At 48.2% G+C, this 27,889-nt stretch overlaps 1 protein-coding gene across 4 annotated transcripts; it reads left to right on the top strand.

Moving 5' to 3' along the window:
- The first annotated feature begins 1,501 nt into the window (after positions 1–1,501).
- Pla2g5 (phospholipase A2 group V) lies at positions 1,502–27,392 on the top strand. Of its 4 annotated transcripts, XM_051173654.1 has the most exons (6): positions 1,502–1,684; positions 3,643–3,678; positions 16,851–16,898; positions 18,689–18,833; positions 26,202–26,308; positions 26,971–27,392. In XM_051173654.1, the coding sequence occupies exons 3-6, from the start codon at positions 16,859–16,861 to the stop codon at positions 27,090–27,092; spliced, it is 414 nt and encodes a 137-aa protein (XP_051029611.1). In that variant the 5' UTR covers positions 1,502–1,684; positions 3,643–3,678; positions 16,851–16,858; the 3' UTR covers positions 27,093–27,392. The 4 variants fall into 4 exon arrangements, with proteins under 4 accessions (XP_051029611.1, XP_051029612.1, XP_051029610.1 ...); XM_051173655.1 differs by lacking the exon at positions 3,643–3,678; XM_051173653.1 differs by lacking the exons at positions 1,502–1,684; positions 3,643–3,678 and adding an exon at positions 9,590–9,710.
- The last annotated feature ends 497 nt before the right edge of the window (positions 27,393–27,889 follow it).

The following is a 27,889-nucleotide window of genomic DNA, read 5'->3' as shown; positions in this document are numbered from 1 at the left end:
GCCAGTAAGCAACATCCTCCATGGCCTGCGCTTCAGTTCCTGTCTCTAGGTTCCTGCCTTGAGGTCCTGTCTTCACTTTTCTTCCATAATGGACTGTAAGCTGTAAGATGAAATAAAGCCTTTTCTCCCCAAGTTGCTTTGAGTTATGGTGCTTATATCACAGCAACAGAAAATAATCAGGTCCCTTGGGGATAATATTGGAAAACTGTCAAGATTTAAATCTGAAATGTTACCCACAGGTCACGAATTTAAACACTTGGTGTCCAGAAGGAGGCACTATTAGGAGGAGTTTTTGGAGTTTGGACGGATACAGAAGCCTAGGTAAAAGCTGGTGCTGGCCTTGAAACTGCTGAGAGTTTCTAGTTCTTGTCTGAGCTTTTGCTCCTTATTCACCAAGACCAAGGAAGCTATTGTGATGCACTCCAGTGGCCATGAAGGGAGAGGCTCCACTATGCCTCTCCCTCCACCATGGGCTAAACTTCCCTGCTTAAGCTGGGTCTGTTGGGTATTTTACCACAGTGATGAGAAATACCTGAGACAGAGAATGACTAGCAAGGTTGAAAACACAGGTGCCAGACTTTACCCACTGTGATGGTCTTATTAAAAAGAGATTTAACATTGTTCTTGGGAGGAAACTGACAAGTCCAGCAGGAGGGGCTTTGGCTGAACAAATGTCCTGGCTCCAAACATCCAGTGTCATGTACAGGACCAAGGAGTAAGGACTTACAGGTTATAGGAGCTGAACAAATCACAACCTTAGGAATACCCAGTGTCTGAATTCTATGGGGGAAAAGCAAAGACAAGATGAAGAAAATTATATGTAAGGGCATTATTGTCTTTACTGCAGGAAACTTTGATTGTTAGATAGTTAATGGATGCCAGATTGTGTTATTGTGTTAGTGCTAAATTTCTCCACGGTCACATTTTGCTTGTTTATGTAAAATACCCTCAAATCATTAGAGGGGGGATGGGGATTGATTTAAGGGTAAGTTTCTGCAAATTGCCCTCAAGTGTGTGTGTGTGTGTGTGTGTGTGTGTGTGTGTGTGTGTGTGTGTGTGTGTAAGAGAGAGAGAGACAGAGACAGAGAGAGGGAGAGAGAGAGAACAGTAAAACAGTAGTAATTAAGGATTTATGGGTACATCTCTTAACTTTCAGGAGATTATGAACTTTTCAGAATGAAATTCTGGGAGACACATGAGTTCTTGGTGACCCATGATTCCTGTTCCTTTGTCCCTTCCTTCCTTTTCCCTGTTGTTGTCTTGGCTGGGCAAGAAGGGGCTGTCTGCTCCCTCTGTTGCTCTAAGTACACCTGTCACTCACTTGGGTGATGTTTTTGGACACATGCCTGCTTGTGTGCAGTGTCCAGGATTGAACTCCAAGTTCCCCAGGGCCATGGCTTTCCCTTGTGAATCTGAGCCCCAGCCAAAGACTCCCACAGAGGTTTTCCCTTGTTAGTCAGAAGAATTTTCCAGTAATCGAAACTGAAACTGGTGCTCCTCTGCTCCTGCTCTCCTGGCTCAGACCCAGCATGCAGAGATGCTCTGGCCTCTCCAGTGGCTTCAGCAGCATTGATTTCTCCTCCACTGTCCCTGGAGCCATCCCAACTGCAGCATCTGTGTTCAGACTCCTGGCCAGGACAGCACTGAGACCTTCTGACAGTCAAGGCACTTAGCAGCCTCTCAGGTAATTAACAAGGTTCCAGTGCAGGCTCCATGGGGGTTAGTCAGGACTGAAGGGATTAAGAAAGGCTTGTGACAAAAATAAAGCTGTGACCTGGATAACCTGGGCCTGGGCCACTCCCCTCTGCTGGAATGTGCTGGGTAACTGCCCAGGGCCTGTGGCAGGAGGGCTAGTGCTGTGCCTGTCTCTGTTATTGTTGGACTTTCTGCAGCCATGAATGCTGCTGGGGGCTGAGCAGGGTGCTTGCAGGCCAGTGTTCACTGTGCTCTCCCACAAACAGCATCCCTGAGTCTGGGCCCCTCCTATCTAGCAGCTTGTCAGCCCTAATGCTTGGGCTGCAGACCATAAACTGACTGAGGCTGCTCATGGGGACAGGCTCCTGGGGGCAGGAGCTGAGACTAACCAGGCCAAAGAGGTCAGTTATGGGGGGAGGGGATCCCCAAACAGGGAGGAGCCTCGGGCTGGAGAGAGAGACTCTGGGCAGGTGGGGTCTGAAGAACCCAAGAGGGGCCTGGGTAGGTGTGGGCACAGCTTCTGCCAGAGGAAGCTCCTAGGACTTCAGGATCCTTTGCAGGAGGAGTCTTTGTCAGACCAGGGCTGGGACAGTTCCTGAGGCAGGTCGTGTCTAAAGTAAGGGTACTCAGAGGGCCATTCCTAAATGAACAAAGACAAGGCAGGCGGGGTTATGAGCAGGGTGGTTAAGCTCAATGCTTACATTCTCCTGAGGGTTTGTGCAACTTCCTCAGATGTGTCTGTACATGTACGTGTGTGTATGTGCCTGTATATGTGTATAAGGTTGTGTATATATGTACACACATACATAAGTACGAGCATGCATGCACATGTATGTGGAGGCCAGAGGTTTACCTCAATCACATCTCCAACCCATGTTTGGAAGCAGGGCCTCTCACTGAGCGTGGAGCTCACTGACTGAATATGCTGGCCCTTTTGCAAGCTCCTTGCCTCCCGAGTGCTGGGATGGCAGGCACACACGCTGTGCCAGTGTTCTGTTTGGTTTCCTTGTTTCCATGGGTTCTGGGGGGAAAGCTCAGGTCTACATGCTTGCATGATTGTATGGCCAAATCAGTGCCTGGATTTCTTTTTAATCCAAAGCACAGGAAAACATTCCCCTTTGGGGAAAGGGCTCATCCACATCTAGTTACCCCCCTTGTCTTTTGTGTGCCAGGTACTTATGGTACAAATAAAGCAATCCAGAAAGGGATGCTAGGCAATTGCTCATGCAAACAGCTCCCCCCCCCCCCGCCCCCAGCATCCTCTAGGCCCCTTCCTCCATTCCCTGCTCTGGAAGGTGTTGGCCTTGACATTGGAGTCATTGAAGTTCAACTTAAAGCTTAAGTCCTGTGTGACCAGGGCAAGCCATTTACTGGTCCTCCCTGTCTCGTGTTCTGATCCACAAGGGGCATATTGCTAAGGGCAAACATGGCAAGCCTAGTTTAGCAGTTTGCCACAGGCCTTCACTGTGGTGGTGACTGGAGTCAGGCAACACTCCAGACCAAAAAGTGGTTCAGGATGCCCCACCCTCTCAATGGCAGACTGTATTTATGGCCAGAGGAAAAGAAGTGGCATGGAAATTGAGGGGGAAAACACCCTGACTGGCTCGAACTCATCCTGTTCTGAGCACCTGGTTTGAACAGTAGGGAGCTTGTGGCAGCCCAAGTCCTGGATTATTAAAAGCAAAACAAAAAAGCCAGCCAAAGAAAAAACCTAAACCTTCAGCCCAACTATTCACATAGGCAGGGTTTTTTCCTTCTTGTATATGTAACATCTTTTTTCATTATCACATTGTGCAAAGGGATGGATTTCATCATGACATATTTATTTATTTCCTAATTTATTTATTTTGTGGGAGTGTGGAGGTTTGCATAAGTCACGGTGTGTGTAAATGTAGGTCAGTAGACAATTTGTATGAGACTGTTCAGTTCTTTTCTCCCACCATATAGGTCCTGGGGATTGGACACAGGTGGTCAGATTTGGAGGTGAGCTCTTCATCCACCAAGCCATCTTGCCGCTCTCACTATGATACTTTTACACATGTGTGTCACACACTCTGCTCATTTACCACCCACTAGCCATTCTTGTCTCTCTTCCCTCCTCTACTGGTCCTTTGTCTCGTCTCAATATTCCCCTTCTTTCATGTAATATGGATAATTATAGATGAGTCCTGATAGACAAATGGGTAGATGGTTAGACAGATTTCATATACAAGAGAAAATGTGACATTTATCTTGGTGTCCTTGTCATTTCACTTAGCATGATCATCTCCAATTCTGTTAGTTTTCCTGTAGATGATGTAATGTCCTTTATTGCTGAATAATTAATTCTCCATTGTGCATACCTGCCATTCTTCTATTGATGGGCATCTAGGTGGGCTCCATAACTTGGTGTGTGACTATCTTTTGTAGGTAAGTTTTATATATGTGTCAAATTAAGCTTTAGTTTATTATTTACGGAGAAGTCTTTGAACCAAACATTTGATTTAATAGTATACTAGAATCTACCCTATAGAAGAAAGGATTTTCCCCACACTGGACATGAGATGTCAAATCAAGGCACAATTCCTGTCTCTAGGGATTTTGGTGGAGTGAATATCACAACACCATGAGATTCTGTTAATCCCCCTGGGTGAGAATAAGACCACTACCACAGTTTTTAAGCCAAAGTTGAAGCAAGCTTCCTTAAATACTGGCCAGGATGATGGATGCTAGCCAGATCCATACCTGAAATTCCCAGAGAATGGCCGCAAGTTGTGTTGGTCAGGTTCTTATCAAGGCAAAAATTCTGGAGAGGATTCATTGCTTCAGCAGTCTGATAGTCAAAGGGAGGGTATGAAGGGCCACACATTCCTCCTTAGGACAGTTCCATGGATGTACTTGAGCCAATGACTGATTGGTAGCTATGATACCCATCCAAACTGTGACTTGCCATGAAAGACCGGAGAGGGAGGAGTAGCCATGTATCTGTAAGAGTAGCTGCCAGGCCGACACTGGGCTCTAACCCAGATGGAGTCACTGTTTCCTCCAGTCTCCAAGATTTTATCCAGTCAAATTCTTCATACAGTAAAGGATACAGAGGTGTCTTTGTCCTGTGATACTCAAGTTCTGGAGGAAGGGTTTCTCAAGGAATGTCAAGCCCAAAGAAGCACATAATGTTTTGACATTAAGGAAAGAGCATACTGACCTTAGGTAGGTCACCTGAGAAGGCATCTGTTAATCCCACCAATGGAGAGAGAAAGATAGAGAAAGACCACTACCACAATTTAAAGCCAAATTTGAAGCAAGATTTAATTAAACATAACTCAGGTGGATGAATTCTGGCCAGGTCCATCTCTGGTTCCCAGAAAAATGTCCCCTAATCAAGTTTTGCAGCAGCTTCAGTATTTTCCATCAGGGAAGCAATCAGGGGCAAGCTACATCCTGAGGTTCCTACAACCTATATCCAATCAGGAGCAAGCATACATCCTAAGGTACCTTCAGCCTACATCTAACCAGGGGCAAGCATACATCCTGATGTATTTCCTGCCTGTGAACCTCCTGCCCACATGTGATCGGGTGCAGATAGGTTAAACAAACTTATTGTGGGAAGTCACCCATAAACAATAGACTCTAGCATTTCAGAAACCATCTGTCCGTGGGCAAGGGGCTTGCAGAGCAGAGGCATTTTTGTTTCATGGACCTCTATGGCCTGGTAATTGAAAGTTAAAGTGTAATTTTGGCTTTCAGGCATCCTGGAAAAGGTGGCCTTTAAGATGAAGCCTGGAGGTTAATAAAGCAAGAAAGAGCTCTGTGACTGCTAAGTATTTTAGAGGGCATTCTGTGAGGAACCTGGGTAGAAAGACACGAAGGTCCCACAGCAATCCAGGCGCCCCTCTGGGGGAACTGCAGGCCTGGTAGTCCAGCTCCCACTTCGTGGACCTGTTTTCTCACTCTTTGTCATGGCCTGAAGAGAAAAATAAGGAGGGGCCCAGGGTACAGAGGGAATGGAGCGTTCCCTCCAGGTCATATGGCTACTCACTGGTGCATAATTGTTCTTAAAAAAAAAAATCCTGAGGCTGGAAAGATGGCTTATTTGCTGCTCTTCTAGAGGACCTGGGTTTTATTCCCAGCACCCACATGGTATTTTACAACCTCTGTAATTCCAGTTCCAAGGGACTGGACATCTTAATGGTCTCAGTGGGCACGATACGCCGATACATGCAGGCAAAACACCCATACATTTAAAATAAAAGTGATAAAATATGCTAATGTTAATAAAATATATTAATACTTGTGTTGTGGCACAAGCTAGTGTTCCCAATGTTCAGGAGCCTCAAACAGTAGGATTACCAGTCTGAGTAGTGAGTAGGCCAGCCTGGACCACAAAAGCAAAAGCCAAAATAACAACAGCAGCAACAAAATACCAAAAGCAAAACAAGCAAACAATTACCAAAATGCTTTTATTTTAATCCCTCCTCGCACCTTTTTGTTTGTTTGCTTGCTTGTTTGTTTGAGACATTGTATTCTATAACCCAGGCTGGACTTCAACTTGTGGTATATTGGCTAATCAACTTCAGACCCTCCTGTCTCCACATCCCAAGTGCTGGGATTATAGGTGTGTAAAAGATTTCTGTACCCTAATATTAAGTCTTTCTACCAACACAGCCAGTCAAACCAAGCCAGATTTATATTTACAAATCCAGGGTTAATAAGTAAAAACAAAAACATATACAAAGCAAAAAAAAAAAAAAAAAAAATCCCAGGCGGTCTGGAAGTGGGAGGAGAAAGCTAGGAGGAATAACCACTTAGCAGGTCAGGACCACATCTTAAATAGGCTGTAGGTGTGACCTTGAGCATCTCAGAAGGAGGAGCTATGGGCTCTCTCAGGGGTGAGGTCTGGAATGGGAGAAGTGGGGCTGGGTGGAGCTTCTCAACAGTGTGCACTGCCATATCCCATTAGTGCAATGCTGGGGAGGGGGGCTCAGTGTGTGCTAGACTAGTGCTCTACAGTTGAGTCACACCCCTGGGTCTTTGACAGTTTTACAAAGTAGCATGGAAGGGTTGCAATTGTTGACCTGATAGAGCATTGTGTTTCTAACCCTTAAAGGAAAACTTCCCTTTGCTTGGTAGGTGTGTCCCACTCTATCTATCCCTACATCCCACTCCTTATTGCTGGATAGAATGGTGGATAGAAAGTGCCCAATAAAGTAGCAAACTTCCTTGTCAGACTGTCTTTTGTGGGATTGCCAGCTCCCCAATAATGACATAGAGACATTATTAATTATGAAAGCTTGGCCTTTAGCTTTGGCTTGTTTCAACTAGCTCTCACAATGTAAATTAACTCAATTATATTAATCTATGTTCTGTCACATGGCATTACCTCTCTTCCATCTTGCACCTCCTGTTTCCTCTCCCTGTCTGGCTCCCAACTCTGCCTTTCTTCCTCCCAGAGTTCTCTCTCTGCCTGGAAGTCCCTCCTATAACTCTTGCCTAGCTATTGGCCATTCAGCTTTTTACTACACCAATCATAGCAATACATCTTCACACAGTGTACAAATGTCCCACAGCACTGTCGAGACAAGAAAGTCTCCCATGACAGCTCATTCTGGCCTAAGCCAAACTCCAAGTCCAGAGAACGAGGAACCTGGTGTTGACTCGTCCATCCGAGCCCCACTGTGCATCTGTGACCTTGGTGCCTTCAGCCCTTCAGAGATTTGAAGAGATGGGTTCCCTGAGCACCTTCACAAGGCCAGTCAGCCACTTCCTCTAACCCATGTCCTGTGACCCAGATGTTCCCTGCCCTTCTAGGCCCTGTTTAGTCCCAGGCTGAGCCCTGGGTTCCCTCCTGCTCTCCAGGGGTGGCCTGGGATCGGCCACCAGGTTCAAGGTGCCCTTTGCAGGTGACGTCATGGAAATTGGCTTGGGGTGGTGTCACTCCTGTGATGGCTGAGCATTTCAAGCCTAGAACGAGTCAGAGTCTCTTCTTAGGGACTCCATCAAGTTCTTCTACAACAAAAGACAGCATACTAAGCTTCTCTGCCTGGTCTCCTAGGTACCTTCTGATGCCACAGCTGTATGCTAGGCCTGCCCCTCCCACATCTTTTCCAGGATACCTATTCACTATTCAAAGACAGTTACCGTTTTTTTCTGTGGTATGTGGACTGGGAGTGTGTCCCTCCCTCCTACTGAAAATAGCCAACATTTATTGACACCTTCCTGTGTACCTGGTTTGTGTCATCTCAGAACAGGGAAAAATCACTGGCCCCCATTACTCCTTTATGCCTGATGCTAAACCAAGACAGACAGACAGACAGACAGACAGACAGACAGACAGACAGACAGACAGACAGACACACACACACACACACACACAGTAGCGAGAGTGTGCACACGCACACACAACAGTTAAGTAACTTGTCAAGGTCACGTGTCTTCTCAGCTCTATGTTCAGGGACCTTGTGGTGGTGGCAGAGGATGGTCCACTGTGGGAACCTGTTTAGCCACAGAATCTGGAAGGTCATTAAACACCAGGTCCACCACAGCTATTTTCAGTTGCCTGAAGTACCTGCCTGTGGGTCTGGTATAGGCTGCTCCTTCTACCTCAAATACCCTTCAATTTAATTGCCTTCCACCCAGTTCATGCCCTTAGAAACAGGGTTTCAGGTATTTCTGGCTAGCCTAGAACTTGATATGTGGCTGAGGGTGACCTCGAACTTTGGATCTTCCTGGTCCCATCTCAGGTGCTGGGATTGCCAGCATGTGCTGCTAGACCTACTTTGTTCAGTGCTGGGGCCTGAACTCAGGGCTTCAGGCATGGTAACAAAGCTCTGACAACTAACCAACTCACGCTGTAGGTGTCTCCAGTCCCTCCTGGAGTGGGTACCCTTCTGTGTTATGCAACAACTGTATATAGGGTTCGGAGCTCAGCACTTGTACTGTGAGATGGCCTAAGAGATGACCTTTGCTCTTTGAACTCTGAGACAAATGTCTAGAGAATCCTCCACACCCCCAGCACTGAGCCCCCATGAGTTAAGTGGGGCTAAAGACAATATAAGTATTGGTGAGAATTGCCATAAAGGAAACTGAGGCCAACACAAGACGTCAGACGTCTTAAGAGAGGTCAGAATTTAGAGTTTCAAGTAAGCTTTCAACACTGATAGCCTACTACTTACGTGTGTGTGTGTGTGTGTGTGTGTGTGTGTGTGTGTGTATGTGTGTGTGTGTGTGTGTGTGTGTGTGTGTGTTTGTATTCTGGTGTGTTCATGTGGATGGGTACATGAGGGCTTACATATGTGGGAACCAGAGGACAACACTGGCTGATTGTACTAAGGTTCTGTACACCCTTTCTCTTTGGAGACAGGCTCTCCAACTGGTCTGGGACAGCCCAGTGGAATAAGCTGGGTGGCTAGCAAGAACTTATGCCCTCATAACTGCATTGCAAGCAATTTACTGACTGAGCTATCTCCCTGTCCTGGTTACATCTTTTGAAAAAGAACCCTGGGGGCTAAGCCCAGCCACTTCTAGGAGAACAAACAATATCTTCACTCTCTGGAATTTCCTGAGTCTAAAATGAGCAGCCTGTTACCCAGACCAAAGCAAGGATGCCTGGCCACTCCTGCTCCAAGAGCCCAAGCTTCCAAAGTCTGGGCTGAAAAGAAACAAGCAAATGTCCTGGGCCAGTCACGTGGAAACACCTGGGATCTTGAGCTCTTGAGATGAACTGGCGCTCAGCTTTCCCTTCCCCGTTTGTCTGAGAGGAAAGCACTAGGTGTTTGGGTGGCAGGTCAGACTCAGGGTTCTGAAGCCTTTTCTCCAGCTGTGTGACCTCAGCAAGCTCTCACACCACTCCTGTCCCTGCGTTTCCAGTCTCTTACTCATGAGAGGGGAATCACCCTGCATCCCACTCCAACAGGGTTTGAGAAGACTGCAGATGCCGGTTGGTCTTGGACCTAGTGGTTGCTCAGTAGGTCTTGAATTCCCACCTTCCTTCCTGAACCACCATCCTCAAGAAGTACCCAAGAGGACAGTTATATATGGTAAGATCCAGCACGCTCCTGTGACCCACCAGCTCCCTGCAGGAAGAGGAGTCCTGGAAGACATCCTGCAGGAGGAGGCCTGCAAGCAGATTTTTCTGCCAGGGGTTCCTGAGTGAACTGTCCTGGGGATCCCAAACCAGAGTCCACAGCCAGGGCTATTGTGTACTTGTGGATTCTTGGAGCAGGGGTGGCCAGGACTCCTTGCTTTGGCCTGCTGCTCTTAGATCCAGAAAAATTCAGAGAGTGAATATATTGTGAGATGCTCAATTTATCCCACAGGGATTCCTGGGGCCCTTTTAGTGTGACAAGCCATTCTTGGGACTCATCAGACAATACCACACAGGAATTCTGCCCTCATGAGCCCAACCCATCTCAGCAGGGTTTCTTTGCCACTGCTGAAGATAGGCTCAGCTTCACTGTAGTTTGTGTTTGCAAACTATGCTCCTGAGCCCGGAAAGTCCCTGCTAGGGTGAGGACCTGTGGATTGGAATCCGGTCTGTGACTGGAAACGTGGCATCCCTGGCTGGCACTGAGTCCTCTGAACCCTACATTCTGTCCTTTGGTGGTTAAGCCTGACTTGCTGAGTCAAAAGTATAACCAAACTCAGCCCAGTCCCCACACCCAACCAGACACCTCTCACCTAGATACCTGTCACCCAAACACCTGTCCCCCAAACACCTGTTACCCAGACACCTGTCACCCAGAAACCTATCCCCCAGATGCCTGTCCCCCAGACACCTGTCACCCAGACACCTGTCCCCCAGACACCTGTCCCCCAAACACCTGTCCCCCAAACACCTGTCCCCCAGACACCTGTCCCCCAAACACCTGTCCCCCAAACACCTGTCCCCCAAACACCTGTCCCCCAAACACCTGTCCCCCAAACACCTGTCCCCCAGACACCTGTCACCTAGACACCTGTTCAGGACTGAGATCGAGTCCCTGAACACTGATGGCCCACCCAGGGAGAGCTGCAGGGACACTCCTGAGAGAGGGTCAGGGTGTGTATGTGTGGTGGGGAGTCCACCTGTGTCTGGGGTTAGGGATGGGCAGCAGGGTCAGGGGAGGATCAGGAAAGGGGGCTGACCAGTGGGGCTTGTGTCAGCAGAGGGGAGCCTGGAGAAGGAGGTAAAAATGTCCTGAGAGACTTAGGGATGAACTTCAAGTGCAGGCTGCCTGACTTGGGGCACTGCAGGTCCCAGCTGGGAGGGTAAAGACCAGGTGACATGGAGGCCTCGTCCCAGAAATGGGATGTCTAGAGGAACATGAAAGCCAGAGAAGCCATCAGAGGCGAAGGGAGGTAGCAGTTTGGGGGTTTAAGACACAGTTTTGATATCTGGTGCTGGCCTTGATACTTATGGAAAATGACACTCTTGCCTCTACCTCCCGAATGCTGGAATTATAGGTGTGTACCACTACACACAGTTTACATGAGGTATGGTTGAACACAGTGGTTTCTGCAGGCCAAGCAAGCAATCTTATTACACACACACACACACACACACACACACACAGGATACACACAGGCATACTATGTCCTATTTTTAGAACATTCCATCATTCATTTATTAACAGTGTTCTGCCTTTATCATTGTTATAAAACTTACAAATGACATCTCCTTGTTTTCCATTATTTAGTCAGCTTTGTCCCATTTAGGATGGTGAGGCCAGCAGGTGTTTGTGACAGAGGAAGTAACTTGAGGGACTGGCAAGTTGACTTAGCAGGTAAAGACTTGCTGCCATGCCTGCTTCTGTGACTTCTATCTCTGAGCCCAGTTAGTCAGAGAGAACCAACTCCTACTGACATCTGCATGTCCCATGGCCACACACACCCAGCCTTCCCCAAGGAGAAGACAACTGGTCAAGAAGGGAAATGAGCACACAGAATAGATGGTTCTGGTCACAGCACCTGCCGCTGCTGATAGCGTGTCTTTGTTCACTGTCTCTCCCCACCAGAAGGCAGGGGCTCTGTCTCCTTCACCATGGGATCCCTTCAGTGCCTACACACAGTAGACAAGTATTTCTGTGTGAGTCTGAGTTCCTGGAACTCAGGTGGAAGGGATGTCCTGTGGTTGGGTCCTAGGGAGAGAAGTAGTTCTGAGTGCTCCTGGATGATGCTGCTCCTCCTACTGCTTCCCCTCCTCCTGCTGCTGCTGGAGATGGGAGAGAGGAGGGGTAGAGAGGCAAGAGGCCTGGGGAGATGCTCAGGCAGCAGAGTGGCTGCCACACAAGTATGAGGCTCCACTTTGATCCCTAGTGTTAAAATGAACTCAGGCATGGTAGCAAACACTGATAATCCTAGCTCTTCTGGGTTCATAGCTAGACAATTTGACTGCCCTGGGAAGTTCCAGTGAAAGTCAGAAACCCTGCTCCAAAAGTGAAGAGGGCAGTGCCTGAAGATGATGATGATGAAGAAGAAGAAGAAGAAGAAAATGATGATAATGATGATAGTGATGATGATGATGATGAAGATGATGATGATGATAGTGATGATGAGAGACAGCCAGTTAGCTGGGTTCCGCACAAGTGCACAATGTCCATCTTTCTTTTGCTAGCACTATTCAGCCCCTACCTTTGTTACAAGTGTGAATAGATGCACTGAGTCACTGAAGGTTCCTGACAGCTCTTCCAAGTAGGTGAACTACCTGACATGATGTTTTCAGTTAGTGAGAACATCTAGATTTGAACCCAGGATGGACAATCTGTGACATTACCCACTGAGCCACATGCTTTTTGTGGGACATTATTGGATAGTTTGTCCAGTACCCTCCTCACTGTGCTTTGGTGGGGGCCATGGTGTTCAGGCTTCACATGAAGAAACAGAGAGGTGTAGTTACTTGCCCAGGGTCACACAGCTACTAAGTAGCCCCTGGAGAGAAGCTGGGTGTAGGGTTTCAACAGTGAGTGAGTCAGATGACAATAGGTGGTACAGCTGGACCAGGGAAGCAGCATCTTGCACTGTCCCTATGGGGAGCATACAGGCTGCAGAGAAAGTTGGGGCTGAAGGAGAGAAGGAAGAGGGTTGTGAGTTACCCCGTTCCCATGGCTGCTCCTGAGCAGAGGACAGAACAAAATAGAAGCTGTTGCTGTGGGCTGGGAAACCACAAGGAACCAGAGACTGTGTCATTCCACAAAGGCCTACTGTGGCAGGATGTGTGCCTGGGAGGGGACTTGGGCTCCATCTCTGGTGGGGAAGAGCCTTGGACCCAGGTCAGCTCAAGCCAGACCTTTCTGGATCTCTCTCCTGAAGGCTTTGCAGCCCTGAGGCTTGCATCAAGAATCTAGAGGGAAAGCAACAGGGTGTCTTCAAGGTGGCCTCTCTGGGTTCCCAGGAATCTTGGAGGTGGCCCAGGCAGCTTGTGGGAGACATCAGGACTGGCTGAGACCTAGCAGGCCCAGCTGCTGCCTACTCTCTGGAAGTGAGAACAGAGAGGGCTCTCAGGTGAGACTCTGATTCTTGGGGCTGCCCAGTAGGGTTGAGTGGGGGCCTGCCCCTCTGTGGAGGACCAGAGGTAGCATGGGTTCTGGCGTCTCAAAGCTGACAGATAGGAGATGGGAATGGGTGTCCTGGGCATACAGGGCTACCTCATGTGACCTTGAGGGACCTGTTCTCACATGACTTTGGCAGCTCCCACATCCTCCTCCATGCCTCCTTCTTGTCTGCCTGTGCCCTCCCCACCTTTCATTATCACTGCTCCACTCTTAAATTATGTAGTAGTGCCCCTGTGGTCATCAGATGACAGCAGACCAGCGTAGGCTTGTCTCCTGGCTGCCTTGGGCTCCAGTGATGGTCAGAGGGACAGCTGTCTCCAGGCCCTAGTGCCAGCTCGTCCCCAGAGATTGCCTTATCTTTGCAACCATGTTGTAGGGACTCCTGCTGTACCTGAACCAAAATGCTACAGCCCAGCTCAATAGAGTCCTGGGTGAGGACAGCAGGTGAGAAAAAGGATGGCTATTAAGAGCCTTCTATTTACAGTCCATAGAAGAGGGTTACAATGCGGAGAGTCACACTGGGTGGGGTTCTCACCCGTGTGATCGAGTCTGAAGGGAGAGAAAGGGAACAGAATGTGTAGGCTAGTGAGAGTCCCCTCGGCAGCTCCGGGCTTCCCTCTAGGGACAATCAGGCTAATAGTGACTGGCCTGACCTGGGAGAGTTGTCTGTGGGTGCTGGGGTTGAAGGTGTTGACTTGCTTGACTGGTATGGGAAAAGCATGCCTGCAGGAGAGCCAGGTCCTAGCTGTAGGAATTGGCTAGCCTTCAAGAAGCACATTCTATTCATCAAGATCCTTGAGATGTCAAAACTTCATGAAATAAAATATATGGGCTGGGGATGTGGCTCAGTTGGCAGAGCTCTTGCCCAGCAGGCATGAGGCCCCTGCTTCTTCCCTGCACCGTGGGAGGCCTGGTGGAAGTGGGATCAGGGATTCAAAGTCAACCTTGACTACATAGTCCAAGGTCCATGTAGACTCAAGGAGATCCTGACATCCTGAAAAAGAGGGGAAGAAAGGAGAGAGAGAGAGAGAAAAGAAGGGAGGGAGGGAGGGAAGAAAGGAGGGAGGGAGAGAGGAAGAGAGGAGGGAAGGGAAAGAAAGAAAAGAGAAAAAGAAAGAGAAGGGAAAGAAAATAAGACGAAAAGAAAATAGGAAACGAAAAGCAGAGAAGTGCAGGAGAGTCCATAGAAGGAGGGGATTCACCAGTTTGGGTTAAACCTTTGGGCAACTGTTTTCACCCATGCAAGGGCTCTCTCTCTTTGCCTTTCTGTCTCCATCAGTCCGTCCGTCTGTCCGTCCATCTGTCTGTCTGCTGTGTGTGCCTCCGCTACATGTAAGCATAGAGGTCTGGGAGCAGCCCTGGGTGACCTGCTCTATCACCACCACAACTATCTTCCCTCTTAAGCACCTCCTCCCTCTGCTTACTCCCTTTTGCCAGGGTCACTCACTCACTGATTCTAGAAAAGCTGGAGTCAGGCTGACAGCCAGCCAGTCCCAGTGACCCTCCTGTTGGTGCCCCAGAGCACTAGGGTTAGAGGGAGGTGCAAACACACCCAGCTTGCTTTATGTGGGTGCTGGAACCCAGAATCTCATCCCTGTGATTGCACAGTAAGGGCTTTAACTCACTGAGCCATCTTTCCAGCCCTTTGCCTGAGTCTCACAGTTCCTGAACCTGGAAAAGCTAGAAAATCAACAACTGTTATCCATGCATCCATTCACCCGGCAAACCCCTGTTGGAGGGGATTTGGTGGCTTGCTTGCCTGTGTGGACCTGTCAAGGCCATGGGTCGTTTGGGAGTGATGAGGATGGTGTCTGGCACATTGGAGATGCCATTGTGTAGCCCCTGGTGTCTTTGCTTCAGCATAGCCTCAGAAAAGCAGCCAAGGAGACTACTGTGCAAAGCCGTGTCTCCGCCGGTTTGATCTGGGTGCTTAGAGCCCCCAGAGCAGAGCCTGTATGGGGACAGAACTCTCAGGAATATTCTTGGAACTCACAGATGCTCTTGGACAAAGGCCTACTCAGTAGCCAGGAGTCTGAAATGCTGGGCATGGAAGCTGGGCCTGTGGGGGTGCAAGGACCTGGGCAGAGAGTAATGGCACAGAGACTGGGCTGCTCGGAGGCTTGGAGACAGTGTGGCACCCGAATGGAAGTTCTAGCTGACCACAGGCCAGCTGAACCCTGTGAACACTCAGGGATTTGGGGATCCCGGGGTGGGAGAAGAGCAGGCAGCCACCAGCAAAGGAACCTTCTAGAGGCCACTTGGAAACCTCGTGTTTCCTCTGCCTATGGTCACGACTGCTTGCAAACTTCCAGCCAGGAGTCGTGTTTTTGCCAAACACAGATACTAAGGTGGGAGCCCTAGAAGATGAACTTTGTGGAAGACAGAACCCCAGGGTTGAGAGAATGTGCCCCTCTAGGAGGGGTGGCATGGAGCAGTGAGGAGTCAAAGACCTGGCATTCTGATTCTACTCCATCAGCTTAGTGGCCTGTGGCAGATTCTGGGCAGTTTCTGAGCCTCATCTTCCCGATGGCACATGGGAACAGTGACACACGTAGTACTGTCAAAAGACCTGTCTTGAGGCCACAAAGCCATAGTGAAGCCCCCAGTGGCCAGGACTCATTGCCGGTGCTAGATTCCATTCTGGAGCACCTGTCTGGCCAGCCACCATCTCAGTGCTATAGCGGGGAGACCAACAGCTACAGGCCTCAAATGGCCAGCCGGGAGCTAGAGATGTCAGCCCCGTGAACTATGGGAACAACATACAAGTGTCAGCTCCCTCTGCCCTCAGTGCTCCAGCTCTCTCTCCTCAGTGCTCCAGCTCCCTCCCCCTCAGTGCTCCAGCTCCCTCCCCCTCAGTGCTCCAGCTCCCTCCCCCTCAGTGCTCCAGCTCCCTCCCCCTCAGTGCTCCAGCTCCCTCCCCCTCAGTGCTCCAGCTCCCTCCCCCTCAGTGCTCCAGCTCCCTCCCCCTCAGTGCTCCAGCTCCCTCCCCCTCAGTGCTCCAGCTCCCTCCCCTTCAGTGCTCCAGCTCCCTCCCCTCAGTGCTCCAGCTCCCCCCTCAGTGCTCCAGCTCCCTCCCCTCAGTGCTCCAGCTCCCTCCCCCTCAGTGCTCCAGCTCCCTCCCCCTCAGTGCTCCAGCTCCCTCCCCCTCAGTGCTCCAGCTCCCTCCTCCCTATATTTACATTTTATTTAGTGTATGGTGTATATGTGTAAAGGTGTGCACCTGGAGATCAGAGGACAACTTGTGGGAATCAATTCTCTCCTTGTACCATGTGGGTCCCAGGGATCAGAGTCAGATCATCAGGCTTGGCGACAGGTACCTTTACCCACTGAGCCACCCCACCAGCCCTCCACACTGATTCTTGCTGTGTCTAGGGGCTTTTAAGTTCCTGCCCTTGATCCTATGCAGCAATATCCATTTACACATCTGCCAGGGAGACAAATGTTGGGGGTACTTGTCACTGCCACATTCTGGTGGAGTCAATAATGACCTTCTGTCTCTAGGGACAAAGGCCTGGAGGCTTTGCCTTGTCTTTTCCAGCTGGGGCAGTCTGTGGATTACCCAACAAGGAAGGGAACACCCAGACCTAGTTTGGAGCCAGGTGGGGTCTGAACAGGCTTTGGCATCATGGGATGTGTTTTGTTTTCCAGAACCCGAGATGAAGGGCCTCCTCACACTGGCTTGGTTCCTGGCTTGCAGTAAGTGTTGGCTCCATGACCTCTGAACCCTGCCCCCTCAATCCCCTCCTGTCATCGCTCGAGTGACTAGGTAGTGGAAAGGAAGGTGACCACCAGCCTTTGAGGTTCAGAGACCTGTGTCTGAGTCTCAGCTCTGCCTTTACCAGGCAGGCAGGGATATCAGCGAAGGCCTTGGTCTCCCTGGGCCCCTGCTTTTGGGCTGGTGGACATGATGCTGTGGCAGGATTTGGATACTGTAGGTCAGGGTGTGAAGGCTGTGAACATGAAGAGGTGGCGCTTGTGAATGTGGGAGGCAGATATTTCCCTGAAAAGTAAAAGTAGAATAAGGACAAGTAGCAAGAACAAAGGAGAACACAAAATCCTTAGGAAATATCCCAGCTCCAGGCTTGGGGGAAAGCTCAGCAGCAGAGCACTTGTAGTATAGTGATACATTAGGTCCAATGAAGGATGAATGGATAGATAGATAGATAGATAGATAGATAGAGACAGACAGACAGACAGACAGACAGACAGACAGACTCCAGTTGATTCCCGAGTCATCCTCTGTTCAGTATGTTCGCATACTGCCCCGACTGGGAAGGGTCTGAAAAGCTGTGGGGCAGCCACTGGAGAAGACTGCTTAAACATGGCTTTGAAACGACAGAAAGTCTACTAGCTGGCTTGCAGCTACACTGGGTGATTGAAGTTTAGTCTTGAGCCTTTCTCAGGGTGAGCTTTTAAATACAAAAACTGTATTCTGGGTTGGCATACTTCAGTCAGCAAGAACAGTTAACCAGAAGCCGAACTACAGAAGCCAAGAAGCAAGGTTAGTACATTCAGAGACTTTCCCAGAACTTTGATTGACTTTGATGGATTGGGCCTTTGTCTTCCTTTTGGCTGGCAGTGCTGTGCCCATGCTGCGTTTTAAGGCCTGAATGGTATGAAGTCAGTCATGCTAAGGTCTGGGGGTTTGGTAGAATACATCTGGCTTGAGGCTTCATTGCAGCCCCCTAGCCACTCAAACAAGCCCTTGGTGGCAACTCTGCTCTTTGATGTCTTGCCAGCTATCTGGAGATCCTAGGAGGAACTTGAGGCCCAAGGCAGGGAAAGAACTTCTGGCTCCTTGCATTCATTGAAAACCCTAGACAAGGTACTTCCTTTTAGACCTACAGGAGCCTCGGCCTCCCGATTTGTAATGCAAGGGAGTTGGTTCCAAACTCTGCTCCTAAATTCAATTAATTTGTTGTTTTTTGTTTTGTTTTGTTTTATGTTTGTTTGTTTGGTTGGTTTGGTTTTTTTTTTTTAAGAAAGCATCTCATGTAGCCCAGGCTGGCCTTGAACTTGCTAAGTAGCCAAGGATGACCATGAACTTCTGAACCTCCTCCTTCCACCTCATGAGTGCTAGGATTACAGGCATACTTCACAGCCAGTTTACAAAGTTACAAAGTGCTGGTGATCAAAAGTATGGTTTCATGCACTCTGGGCTGGGTCAAGTCCTTTGTCAACTGAGCCATGGCCCTCAGCTCCCAAGTGCAAACTCTTTTTGCTAAGGGAGGGTGTGTTTCAAGACAGGGTTTCTTCGTGTAGCTTTGGCTATCCTGGAACTTGCTCTGTAGAGTCTCAACTCCCAGAGATTCACCTGTACCACCACTGCCTAGCTAACAAACTTTAACTTCTATTCCAGGTCACTTGCTGCTGTCATCTGCCTGGCCCTCCTCCCATTAACTGGGAGAATAAGAGTGGGTGGAGGGGTGGCAAGTGGGTTGCTTCCGGGTGCCCAGTGTCACCTGAAGACTTGGGCTGTTTTCCAGGTGTGCCTGCAGTGCCAGGGGGCTTGCTAGAACTGAAGTCCATGATTGAGAAAGTGACTGGGAAGGATCCAATAATCAACTATGGCTTCTATGGCTGCTACTGTGGCTGGGGCGGCAGTGGGACCCCCAAGGATGGTACTGATTGGTGAGCTGACATCATCTCCGTCTTCAACACTCTGAGCACTGCCCTCATCACCTCCTCTGATTCCATGTCTATTCTAGGAGATGAGAATTACAAATGAGGTTCGAGAGTAGAGAGATGTTCAGTGGTTAAGAGTGCATACTTCTCTTCTCAGGGGACCTGAGTTCAGTTCTCAGCATCCATAGTAGTCAGCTCACAATCACTTATAACTCCAGCTGCAGGGGATCTGATGCCTTAGGCCTCTTTGGGCACCAGTGCTTACACACACACACACACACACACACACACACACACACACACACCACTTGAAACTAAAATAAATTTCTATGTATTTTTATTTAATTTTTTTTCCAGACAGGGTATCACTATGTAGCCCTGACTATCTTGGAACTCACTGTGTATACCAGGCTGGCCTCAAACTCACAGAGATCCACCTGCATCTGCCTCTTAAGTGCTGGGATTAAAGGTGTGCACCATTATGCCAGCTTCTAAAATAAGTAAAACTCCTCTGAAGGAGTTAAGCAGCTTTTAAAGAAGATATGCCATGTCACTCCCAAGAGTCCCAAGATCTCAGTGGCCTAAAGTATCACTTGGTTTATTGAAATAAAACAAATGATTCTTACATGTTGACTTAATGCAACCACGATCGTTTACTTTGCTCATGAACCTGATATCCAGGGGAGGCCACTGCAGAATGACTCCTATCTGTTCAGTTTGCTTTTGCAATGGCTGGCTGGGGCTGGATGACCCATACCACAAGCAGCTCATGGCTGTGGCTCAGGTGGTTGCTGTCCATGGGTGGAGTCTCAGTCCTTTTCTATGGGTCCTTTTCAGGGCTGTCTTGCTTTCTAGCAGCCTGATGACACTTGGGAGGTTATGAACAAACATTCCCAAACTACATGGTGAAAGAGAATAGCTTGCTAGATGTGTGCGTGTGAGCCTGAAATCCCAGTCTTGGGCAGGTGGAGGCAGGAAAAGCAAGAGTTCAAGGTTGCTATGGGCTATATAGCAAGTTCCAGGTCAGCCTCAGCTGCATGGCAAGACCCTGTCTCAACAACATTTTTTTTTTTTTATCATAGACCTCTGAAACACCACAGTGTTGTTTATGTGGCTCTCTTAATTGTTCCTGTCACAAAAACTCAAGAGAGAAGAGACCTAGGCTAGCCAATGAGCACACAGATACACTTGGGGGGGGTAAACTTTGATGTTCTATGACTGCAGTCAATGTGTGGTGAGCAGTGAAAGAGATGAGCAGCCCAAGAGAGATCTCTGATGGTCTCGCCACCAAGAAATGATTGTTTGAGATGATGGATAAGTGGTTTGCATCTCTATGGTGGTTGTATAATGCCATGGTTATCTTAGCTTTTCTTTTTCTCTCACTGTGATAAAATAACTGTCAGATGACTTAACAGCATAATCAGCTATTTTGGCTCACAGTTTCAAAGGGTTCAGCCACTTGGATCCGTATTTCTGGGCCTGTTTTGAGGCAGGATACGATGGTGGGAATGTATGTGCCTAGAGTTCCTTCATGGTGAACAGGAAGCAGAGAGAGGGATACAGAAAGATGACAGGGCAAGATTGTCATTGCCAGAGATGCTACTTCCAATGACCCACTTCTTCCAACTAGGTCCTACTCCCATCTTTCACCATGTCCTAATAATGCCATCCTATTATAAATCCATCAGTGGATGAAGCCATTCATTAGCCCAAATAAATCTAATCTCTAGAGAATCTCTCATAGACACATCCAAGGATGGGATTCTATAGCCTCTTAGACAGCTATTAATCCAGCCAAGTTGACAGTCAAGATGAACAATCTCAATGGGATGGTGTATAGTACCACGTTGTGCCCATCAATATATCTAGTTACTGTGTGTCAGCTTGAAAAGAGAGAGGATCTGGATTTTACCTTTCGGTAGGGAAGTGTCACCATTCTAGAAGACTGTGAGACAGGAGATGTAGTTCTTTGGAAAACTCAATGTACAGAGTTAACAGTTCTGATGTCAGTGGGTTCCATGATGGATGGTGTCAAATGGACATCAGGGAGTCGGGGCCAACTTGAAGTGGGACTCTATGGATAAGCAAGGAGAAGGCTAGAATGATCTATGTGTTATGAGTGTTTTCCCCGCCAGCCTGGTCCCACAGTCCCATCAGCCCCAAATAACACACAGAGACACTGTATTAGTTATGAAACTGTTGGCCTGTTACTGGAGTTTCTTAAGGCTAGCTTTGTCTTAAATACTAACTCATAATTACCAATATATGTATTTTTACATGGTCTAATCTTACCAAGAACACCAGACTCGCATCCTTTCCTCCTGAGATCACATCTCAACTCTGTCCTACATTTTCCAGAATCCTCCACCTCTCCTAGTCCCACCTATCTTGCTTTTCTATTGGCCAACAGTGCTTTATTCATTAACCGATAAGAGAAACATATTTACAGAATGACACCTCCCATCACCTATGTGGTAATGGATTGTAGTTGAACACATCTTTATAAACTCTTGTTGGGTCTGAGGGCACAAAGGATGGGGGAACAGACCATCAAAGTCTGAAGCAGAAGCAAACTGTATTAAAAGAAACAATCACCACGGGGCACAAAAAGCTTAGCAGTTAACTGGGACCACAGCAAGAGACTGGGCTTCTGAAACTGTGGCAATCCGGAAGGTGGATTTGAGCTCCCCTTTTAGAGGAAAAAGTAAGCGGTTAGGCATGGGCAAAAGAATTTTTACAATCTCAAGGCAAAACTTAGTACAAATAGTTTTTTTACAATTTCCATTAACAAGGTCTTTGGCTAAGTCAGTGTTTGCATTAGCTTATTTGCACATCTGATGGTGTTTACTGTAATTGCAATTCCCTGGTAATTTCGGGTTTTCCCAAGGCAGGGAAGAACATTGAGCAATGTAACACAAAAGTTACAACTCGGTAGTAAAAGTTAACTTAGTTCACAGCAGTTGTCAGATTGTAAGTGGCAGGGGTTATTTCATAGCTAACCCTCAGTTGCAGGTCAGAAAGCAAGGAACTCCATTGTTGGAAGTTAATCCCTAACTGCTGACATGGCTGGTGACTGCCAGCTCTTACTTCTTTTTAAGCTACAAATTTACATTCCTATATTTTTCTATTTCTATTCCTGGATTCTTTACTTCCGTATTCCTATTTCTGGACCTTTCACTGTTTAGCTTAATATGTAATATTATGTACACATTTATAGATATGGGGCTGGAGCAATGACTCAGTCAGTAAAGCCCTTGCTGTACAAGCATGAGGACCTGCGTTTGGTTCCCCAAAATCGACATAAGGATTCTTGAATAAGCTGGATGCTGCTGTGAGAGGAGGTGGAGGCAGATTCCTGGGGCTCGCTGACCAGTCAGTCTAGCTGAATCAGTGAGCCTTAGGTTTCAGTGAAAGAACCTGCCTCAAGAAATAAGGTGGAGAGTGGTTAATGGAGACACAGGACATAGCCCCCTCTGGCCTTCATGCACACACACACACACACACACACACACACACACACACACACACACACAAATACTGAAGCTTGAATGGGAAATGTCACCCATAAGTGCATGTGTTTGGATACTTCCGGGTGGCCTTAGAGTGGGACCTAGCTGGGAGAAGAGGTTCACTTTGGTGGACCTTGAAATATCTTAGCCAAATCCACTTTCTTTCTCCACTCTGCTACCTGACTATAGATGCAATGTGAGCAGTTGCCCTGTGTTCCAGCCAGCATGCCTTCCTCACCATGATGGGCTGTTTCAAACTGCAAGCCAAAGCAAGCCCCGACTCCCTCAGGTTCTTGTCAGGTTTGACAGTGACAGGGAAAGTAACGAATAAACTAAGGAAATTAAAACAAACAATGGATTTTTTTTTACAATTAATGGAACTGATAATATATTATCAATACAGAACTGGTTACTTAGTTTAGAATATATCTATATCAATTGATTAATTAAAACAAATGCAGCATATAAACCATATGTTAGTAATAGAAGGAACCAGGAATTTCCCTGAATGGCCTCAAGTTTTCTGTCAATCAATCAATCACTCAATCAATCAATCAATAAATTCAGGCCTGGTGAGGTGGTCCAGCAGTTAGGAGCACTGGGTGCTTTGTCAGGGGACCTGGATTCAATTCCCAGCACAAGTCCATATTGCACAACTTCTGCAACTCCAGTTCCAGGGCATAGGACACCCTCTTCTGGCCTCCTTGGGTCTCAGACACAAGTGTGGTGTACAAACATACATGTAGGCAAACCACCATTGCATATAAAATAATTAAAAATACTCAAATGAAGCCATCACATCAAAAACACACTAGAAGTTAAGTTTTTGTTCACTCATGTAATTTGCGTTGATTAATAAACCTAAGGCACATCCCCTCTTATGGTTCAGCTGTCCTCTGCTGGCTCATTTCCGCCATTTAAAGATAGAGAAAGAGAAGAGGAAGATACATAGAAGGTTTTCATGGTAAGTGTGGAAGCCGTGTACATCCCTTTTGGCTAGAACCTGGCCATGCAGCCATCATACCTACTCCCAAGGGAGTCTGGGCAATGTAGTCTAACCATTGCCTTGCTGACATAGTTAGGGTTTCCATTGATGATGACCATGACAACTCTAATAAAGGAAAGTGTTTCATTGGGGCTGGTTTATAGTTCAGAGGCTTAGTCTGTTATCATCATGACAGGAACATGGCAGCATGCAGGCAGACATGGTGCTGGACAAAGAGTTGAGAGTTCTACATCTTGATCGGCAGGGAGCAGGTCCAGTGTCACACTTCCTCCAACAAGAATACACCTCACAGTGTCAGTCCCTTGAGCCTGTGGGGGTCATTTTCATTCAAGCTATCACATTCCATTCCCTGGCCCTCACAGACTTGTAGCCATTTCATAATGCAGAAATTCATTCAGTCCTACTTAATAAGTCCTCATAGTCGATCACATCTCAAGACTATTTAGAAACCTGAAGTTCAAAGTCTCTTCTGGGACTCATGACAATCTCTTAACTGCAATCCTCTGTAAAAATCAAAATGGAGAAGCAGATCACATATTTCCAACATACAATAGCACAGGAAATACATCATCATTCCAAACGGGTGAACGGGAGCATAGGGAGGAAATACTGCATCAAAGCAAGGCTGAAAATTAGCTGGGCAAACTCCGAACTCTGTGTCTCTATGTCTGAGGTTCAAATGCTCTTCAGATCCCCAACTCTGTTCAGCTTTGTCGACTGCGGCACACTTCTGTCTCTTGGGCTGGTTCCATTCCCTGTCAGCAGCTCTCCTCAGGAGCTATCCCATGCATCTGGCGTCTCTGACAGCTTGGGGTCTCCAAGGCAATCCAGGCTTCACCTTCACAGCTTTCTTTCTACACACAATGGGCCCCTCTAGGCCTCCATGCAGGGACACCCCGACACATGCCTGGCCTCAGTGCCTTTATAGTTGTGGAGGGAGACTGCACTGGCTGAAGCCACCGAATTCTGCTGCTTCCTGGGGCTGGGGCTCAAATACATTTTCACCAGTTCTCTGGTTCTGATGGTCTCCTTCACTGCCTAAGCCTGGCAGTTCTGAAGCTGAATCTGTAGACCAGGATGGCCTTGAACTCTGAAATCCACCTACCTCTGCCTCCCCAGTGCTTGGATTATAGGCATGTGCCACCACATCTGGCCCTAAGTTGGGAGCTTAGCTGGTAGGGTCTTGCCCTGAGGCCACCATTCCCTTTATTCCTCTAGCATCAAGGCTTTTCTTTAATCTTTTTATCTCCTTGAATACAGGATTTGTGTTCTACTTCCTGGTTCCCCTTTTCTCCTCAAACTAAAATTTTGTTAAAAATGTCCTTATTCGGCTTGCTCCTTTTCATTATAGATGGTTTTAAAAGTCCTCTGCCAGCTGTTTGCTCATAGCTCTTCATTTTAGTTTCAGGAGGTTTGTTTGGACAAGGGCAGAAAGCAGGCACATTCTTTGCCAAAGTATCTCAAGAACAGTCTCTAGGCCACAAACTAATATTCCTTTCCTCTAAAACCTCTTAAGCCAGACCCCCACAGTTCCAATCACCTTCAACACCACTGTCTTCCAGTCTACTAGTGTGGCTCATCAAGCCCAGCTTAAAGTGTCTAGTCACGTTCCTAGTCCAAAGTCCCAAAGTGTTTCACATTCTTCCTGACAAAAGCATAGTTCAGCCTATCGCAGCAATACAGTCCCTGGTACCAACTTCTGTCATTGTTTAGGTTTTATTGCTGTGAAGAGACACCATGACCATGCCAACTCTAATAAAGGAAAACATTTAATTTGGGCTTACAGCTCAGAAGTTTAGCCCATAATGGTCATGTCAAGAAGCATGGCAGCAGGCAGGCAGACATGGTATTGGAGAGGGAGCTGAGAGTTCTACATCTGGACCAGCAGGGAGCAGGCAAGGAACGGCACTGGCCCTGGTTTGAGCTTTTGAAACTTCCTCCAACAAGGCCATACCTACCCCAACAAGAGCATACCTCCTAATACTGTCAGCCCCATGAGCCTATGTGGGGGGCATTTTCATTCAAATCCCCACACTTATACTCCATCTAGCTATTAGGAGGCAAAAACGGGCCAGCTAACTTGTGATCAGTGGTGGTTCTAGACTTGAACTCTCTCCCGGCCACGGAGGTCAGGAGGGTGTCTCTCCACTCAGCACCCCTTTCTCTCACTTTGACAGACACCATCCCTGCCAGCTCACACCCACTGCCACAAAGTCTGCCAGAGGAACACGGTCACAGGTCCACACCTGCTAGGGGTGTCAGCCCAAATAGCACTCAGAGGGGATCTCTGAAGAGTAGCTATTGATTTGGGAACCGTGGTACCCGCCATGAGAATATGCAAGCTGTAGAAGCCATGGGCCTGTACAAGGAGGGTGAGGTAAGGGGAAGTTTTAATTAGCAGGAGAGCCAGAACTTTTATATACGCTGCTTAGATACCAAGCTCCTTGGTTGTGGAGACTGGAGGCAAGAGTTGGCATCGGCTCATTGGTGGAGGTGCTGTTACTAGGCAAGCCTTCTATGTAGAGCATCTTGTCTAAACTGTTGCAGTCGTAGAGAAAGTCAAACTTTGTCTCAGGCATCTGTGCTCTTAGGCAAGCTGTAGAAAGCAGGGGTGCATTCAGGACAAAGAGAGACCTTCTGGTGGGGGATGGGGGTTTAAACAACCAAGCACAGTGACACCCCCCCACACACACACAGGCGCCTCTGGCTCTGATTTTGTTTAGATTTGACCTGAACTGTCTCTCCCCCTTGGGATGTGTCCTGGGTACAGAGGTCAGGAAGGTACCTCTCCACTCAGCATCTCCATTTCTCAGGAGGGTACACCTCTCCACTCAGCATCTCCATCTCTCACTTTGACAGGTGCTGTTGGATGCATGACCGCTGTTATGGGGAACTGGAGGAGAGAGGCTGTGGCATCTGGACCCAGTCCTATGACTACAGATTCACACAGGGCATGGTCGTCTGCGGTAAGGGTGGCTTCCCATTCAGGTTGGGAGTCATGCTACTCAAGAGATGGGCCAGGCTGTATCTTGTGAGGCAGAGCGTGGGTGAGGGATATGGGCTGTTGTAGCCATTTTAGGTTTCCAGGGAAGGGTGGGCCCAGTTTAGACCCACTGTTCAGTAGGTACTGTGGGTTTGCAGATAATCTCTTCCTGGATAGAGTAGCTTTCATCTCCCTTAATTCATATGTGTAATGGAAGCTCAAAGGATTGTCAGTATGCAGCAGGAGGGACTCATGCCCAGAGCCCTGAGATCAAAGCTGGCCCTAGGTACAGCTCTACTCAATGCCTTCCACAGAAGCTACCTCCACCCTCCAGCTAGGCGCTCCACCCAAAGGGGATGTGTCTAAGTGGAAACCTCGTCCCAATCAAGATCTTGGCTTCTAGTTCAGCAGTCAAGCCTCCTGCATCAGATCACACATCTCCTTAGCTCTGGAGCTGAAGCTCTCCCATCAGATTACATATCACCCTGGTGCAGAGCCCTCCTCCCTGAGATTCCCCCAGAGCAGGACGCTGTCAGGTGGGGTCTATGCAGACTAGAAGCCACCCTCAGAAATGACTCTGAAGAAGGCAGAGTTGGTGGCACACAATTTTCTCATGCTCATTCAGACTTGATATCCCTTTTGTAGGCTACGGGTCCTTCTGTCAGATGAGGCTGTGTACCTGTGACCGGAAGCTGGTCTACTGCCTGCAGAGAAACCTCTGGAGCTACAGTCCATTTTACCAGTATTACCCCAACTTCCTCTGCTAATGTCCTGTGTGGGCCGTGCCCTCTGCTCTATTCCTGACTCACACTCCAGAGCCCCAGGGCTACACTTCCATCCTCCACAGTCCTAGAGAAGCACTCTGATCCAGGCTTGGCAAATTCCCAGGATGGCTGAGCCTGCCCTTGTGAAGTTGGCTCTGGGCCCAGGAGCTCCCCCTCTCCAGGCCAACACTGTGTTGACTTTGCTTTCGATTTCTGGAAACCGAACTGTCATTATCACCCTCCAGAGACCTTTTACTGGAGTAGAAACCAAATTAACTCTATAAATCTGCTATGTAGATAATATTAAATAAAACCAATTCTCAAGGCTAGTAAACACCTCCAGTGTTTTCTTTGATGGGGCTGGGGTAGGATTGTCTAACCCTTTCTAACCCCCAAGGGACCTGTATGCCCTCAGGGATGGAGGCAGAAACAGGTGGGAGCCTTCTTAGATGCCTTTCAAGTTTTGCCTGAGTTCATCTTCTTAAACCTTGGCATCCTTCGAGCCAGACCTGAGGCTCATGCTTGATGAGAGACAGTCCTGTGCCACCTTGGGCTCCTGGCTAGAGAGGGCAGCATCCAGCCCCCAGCCCTGGCTCCTGTGTCTGTGTGGTCTTGAACTTCTGGGCAGTCTGAATTGCTCTGATTTTACTCAAAATATAGAATGAGACTCCTTCCAGGAGCACTATTAATGCCCACCCCTCTTCACGGCGACTGGGAGGTGGAGGAGGCAAGAGAGTCAGGAGTTCAAGGCCAGCCTCTGCTCCATAAGTTTGAGGTCAGCCTAGACTACATGAGACTGT

This window comes from Phodopus roborovskii, unplaced genomic scaffold (genome assembly GCF_943737965.1).
Source record: "Phodopus roborovskii unplaced genomic scaffold, PHOROB, whole genome shotgun sequence".
Taxonomy (NCBI): Eukaryota; Metazoa; Chordata; class Mammalia; order Rodentia; family Cricetidae; genus Phodopus; species Phodopus roborovskii.
This window is presented reverse-complemented; position numbering and strand designations above follow the sequence as displayed.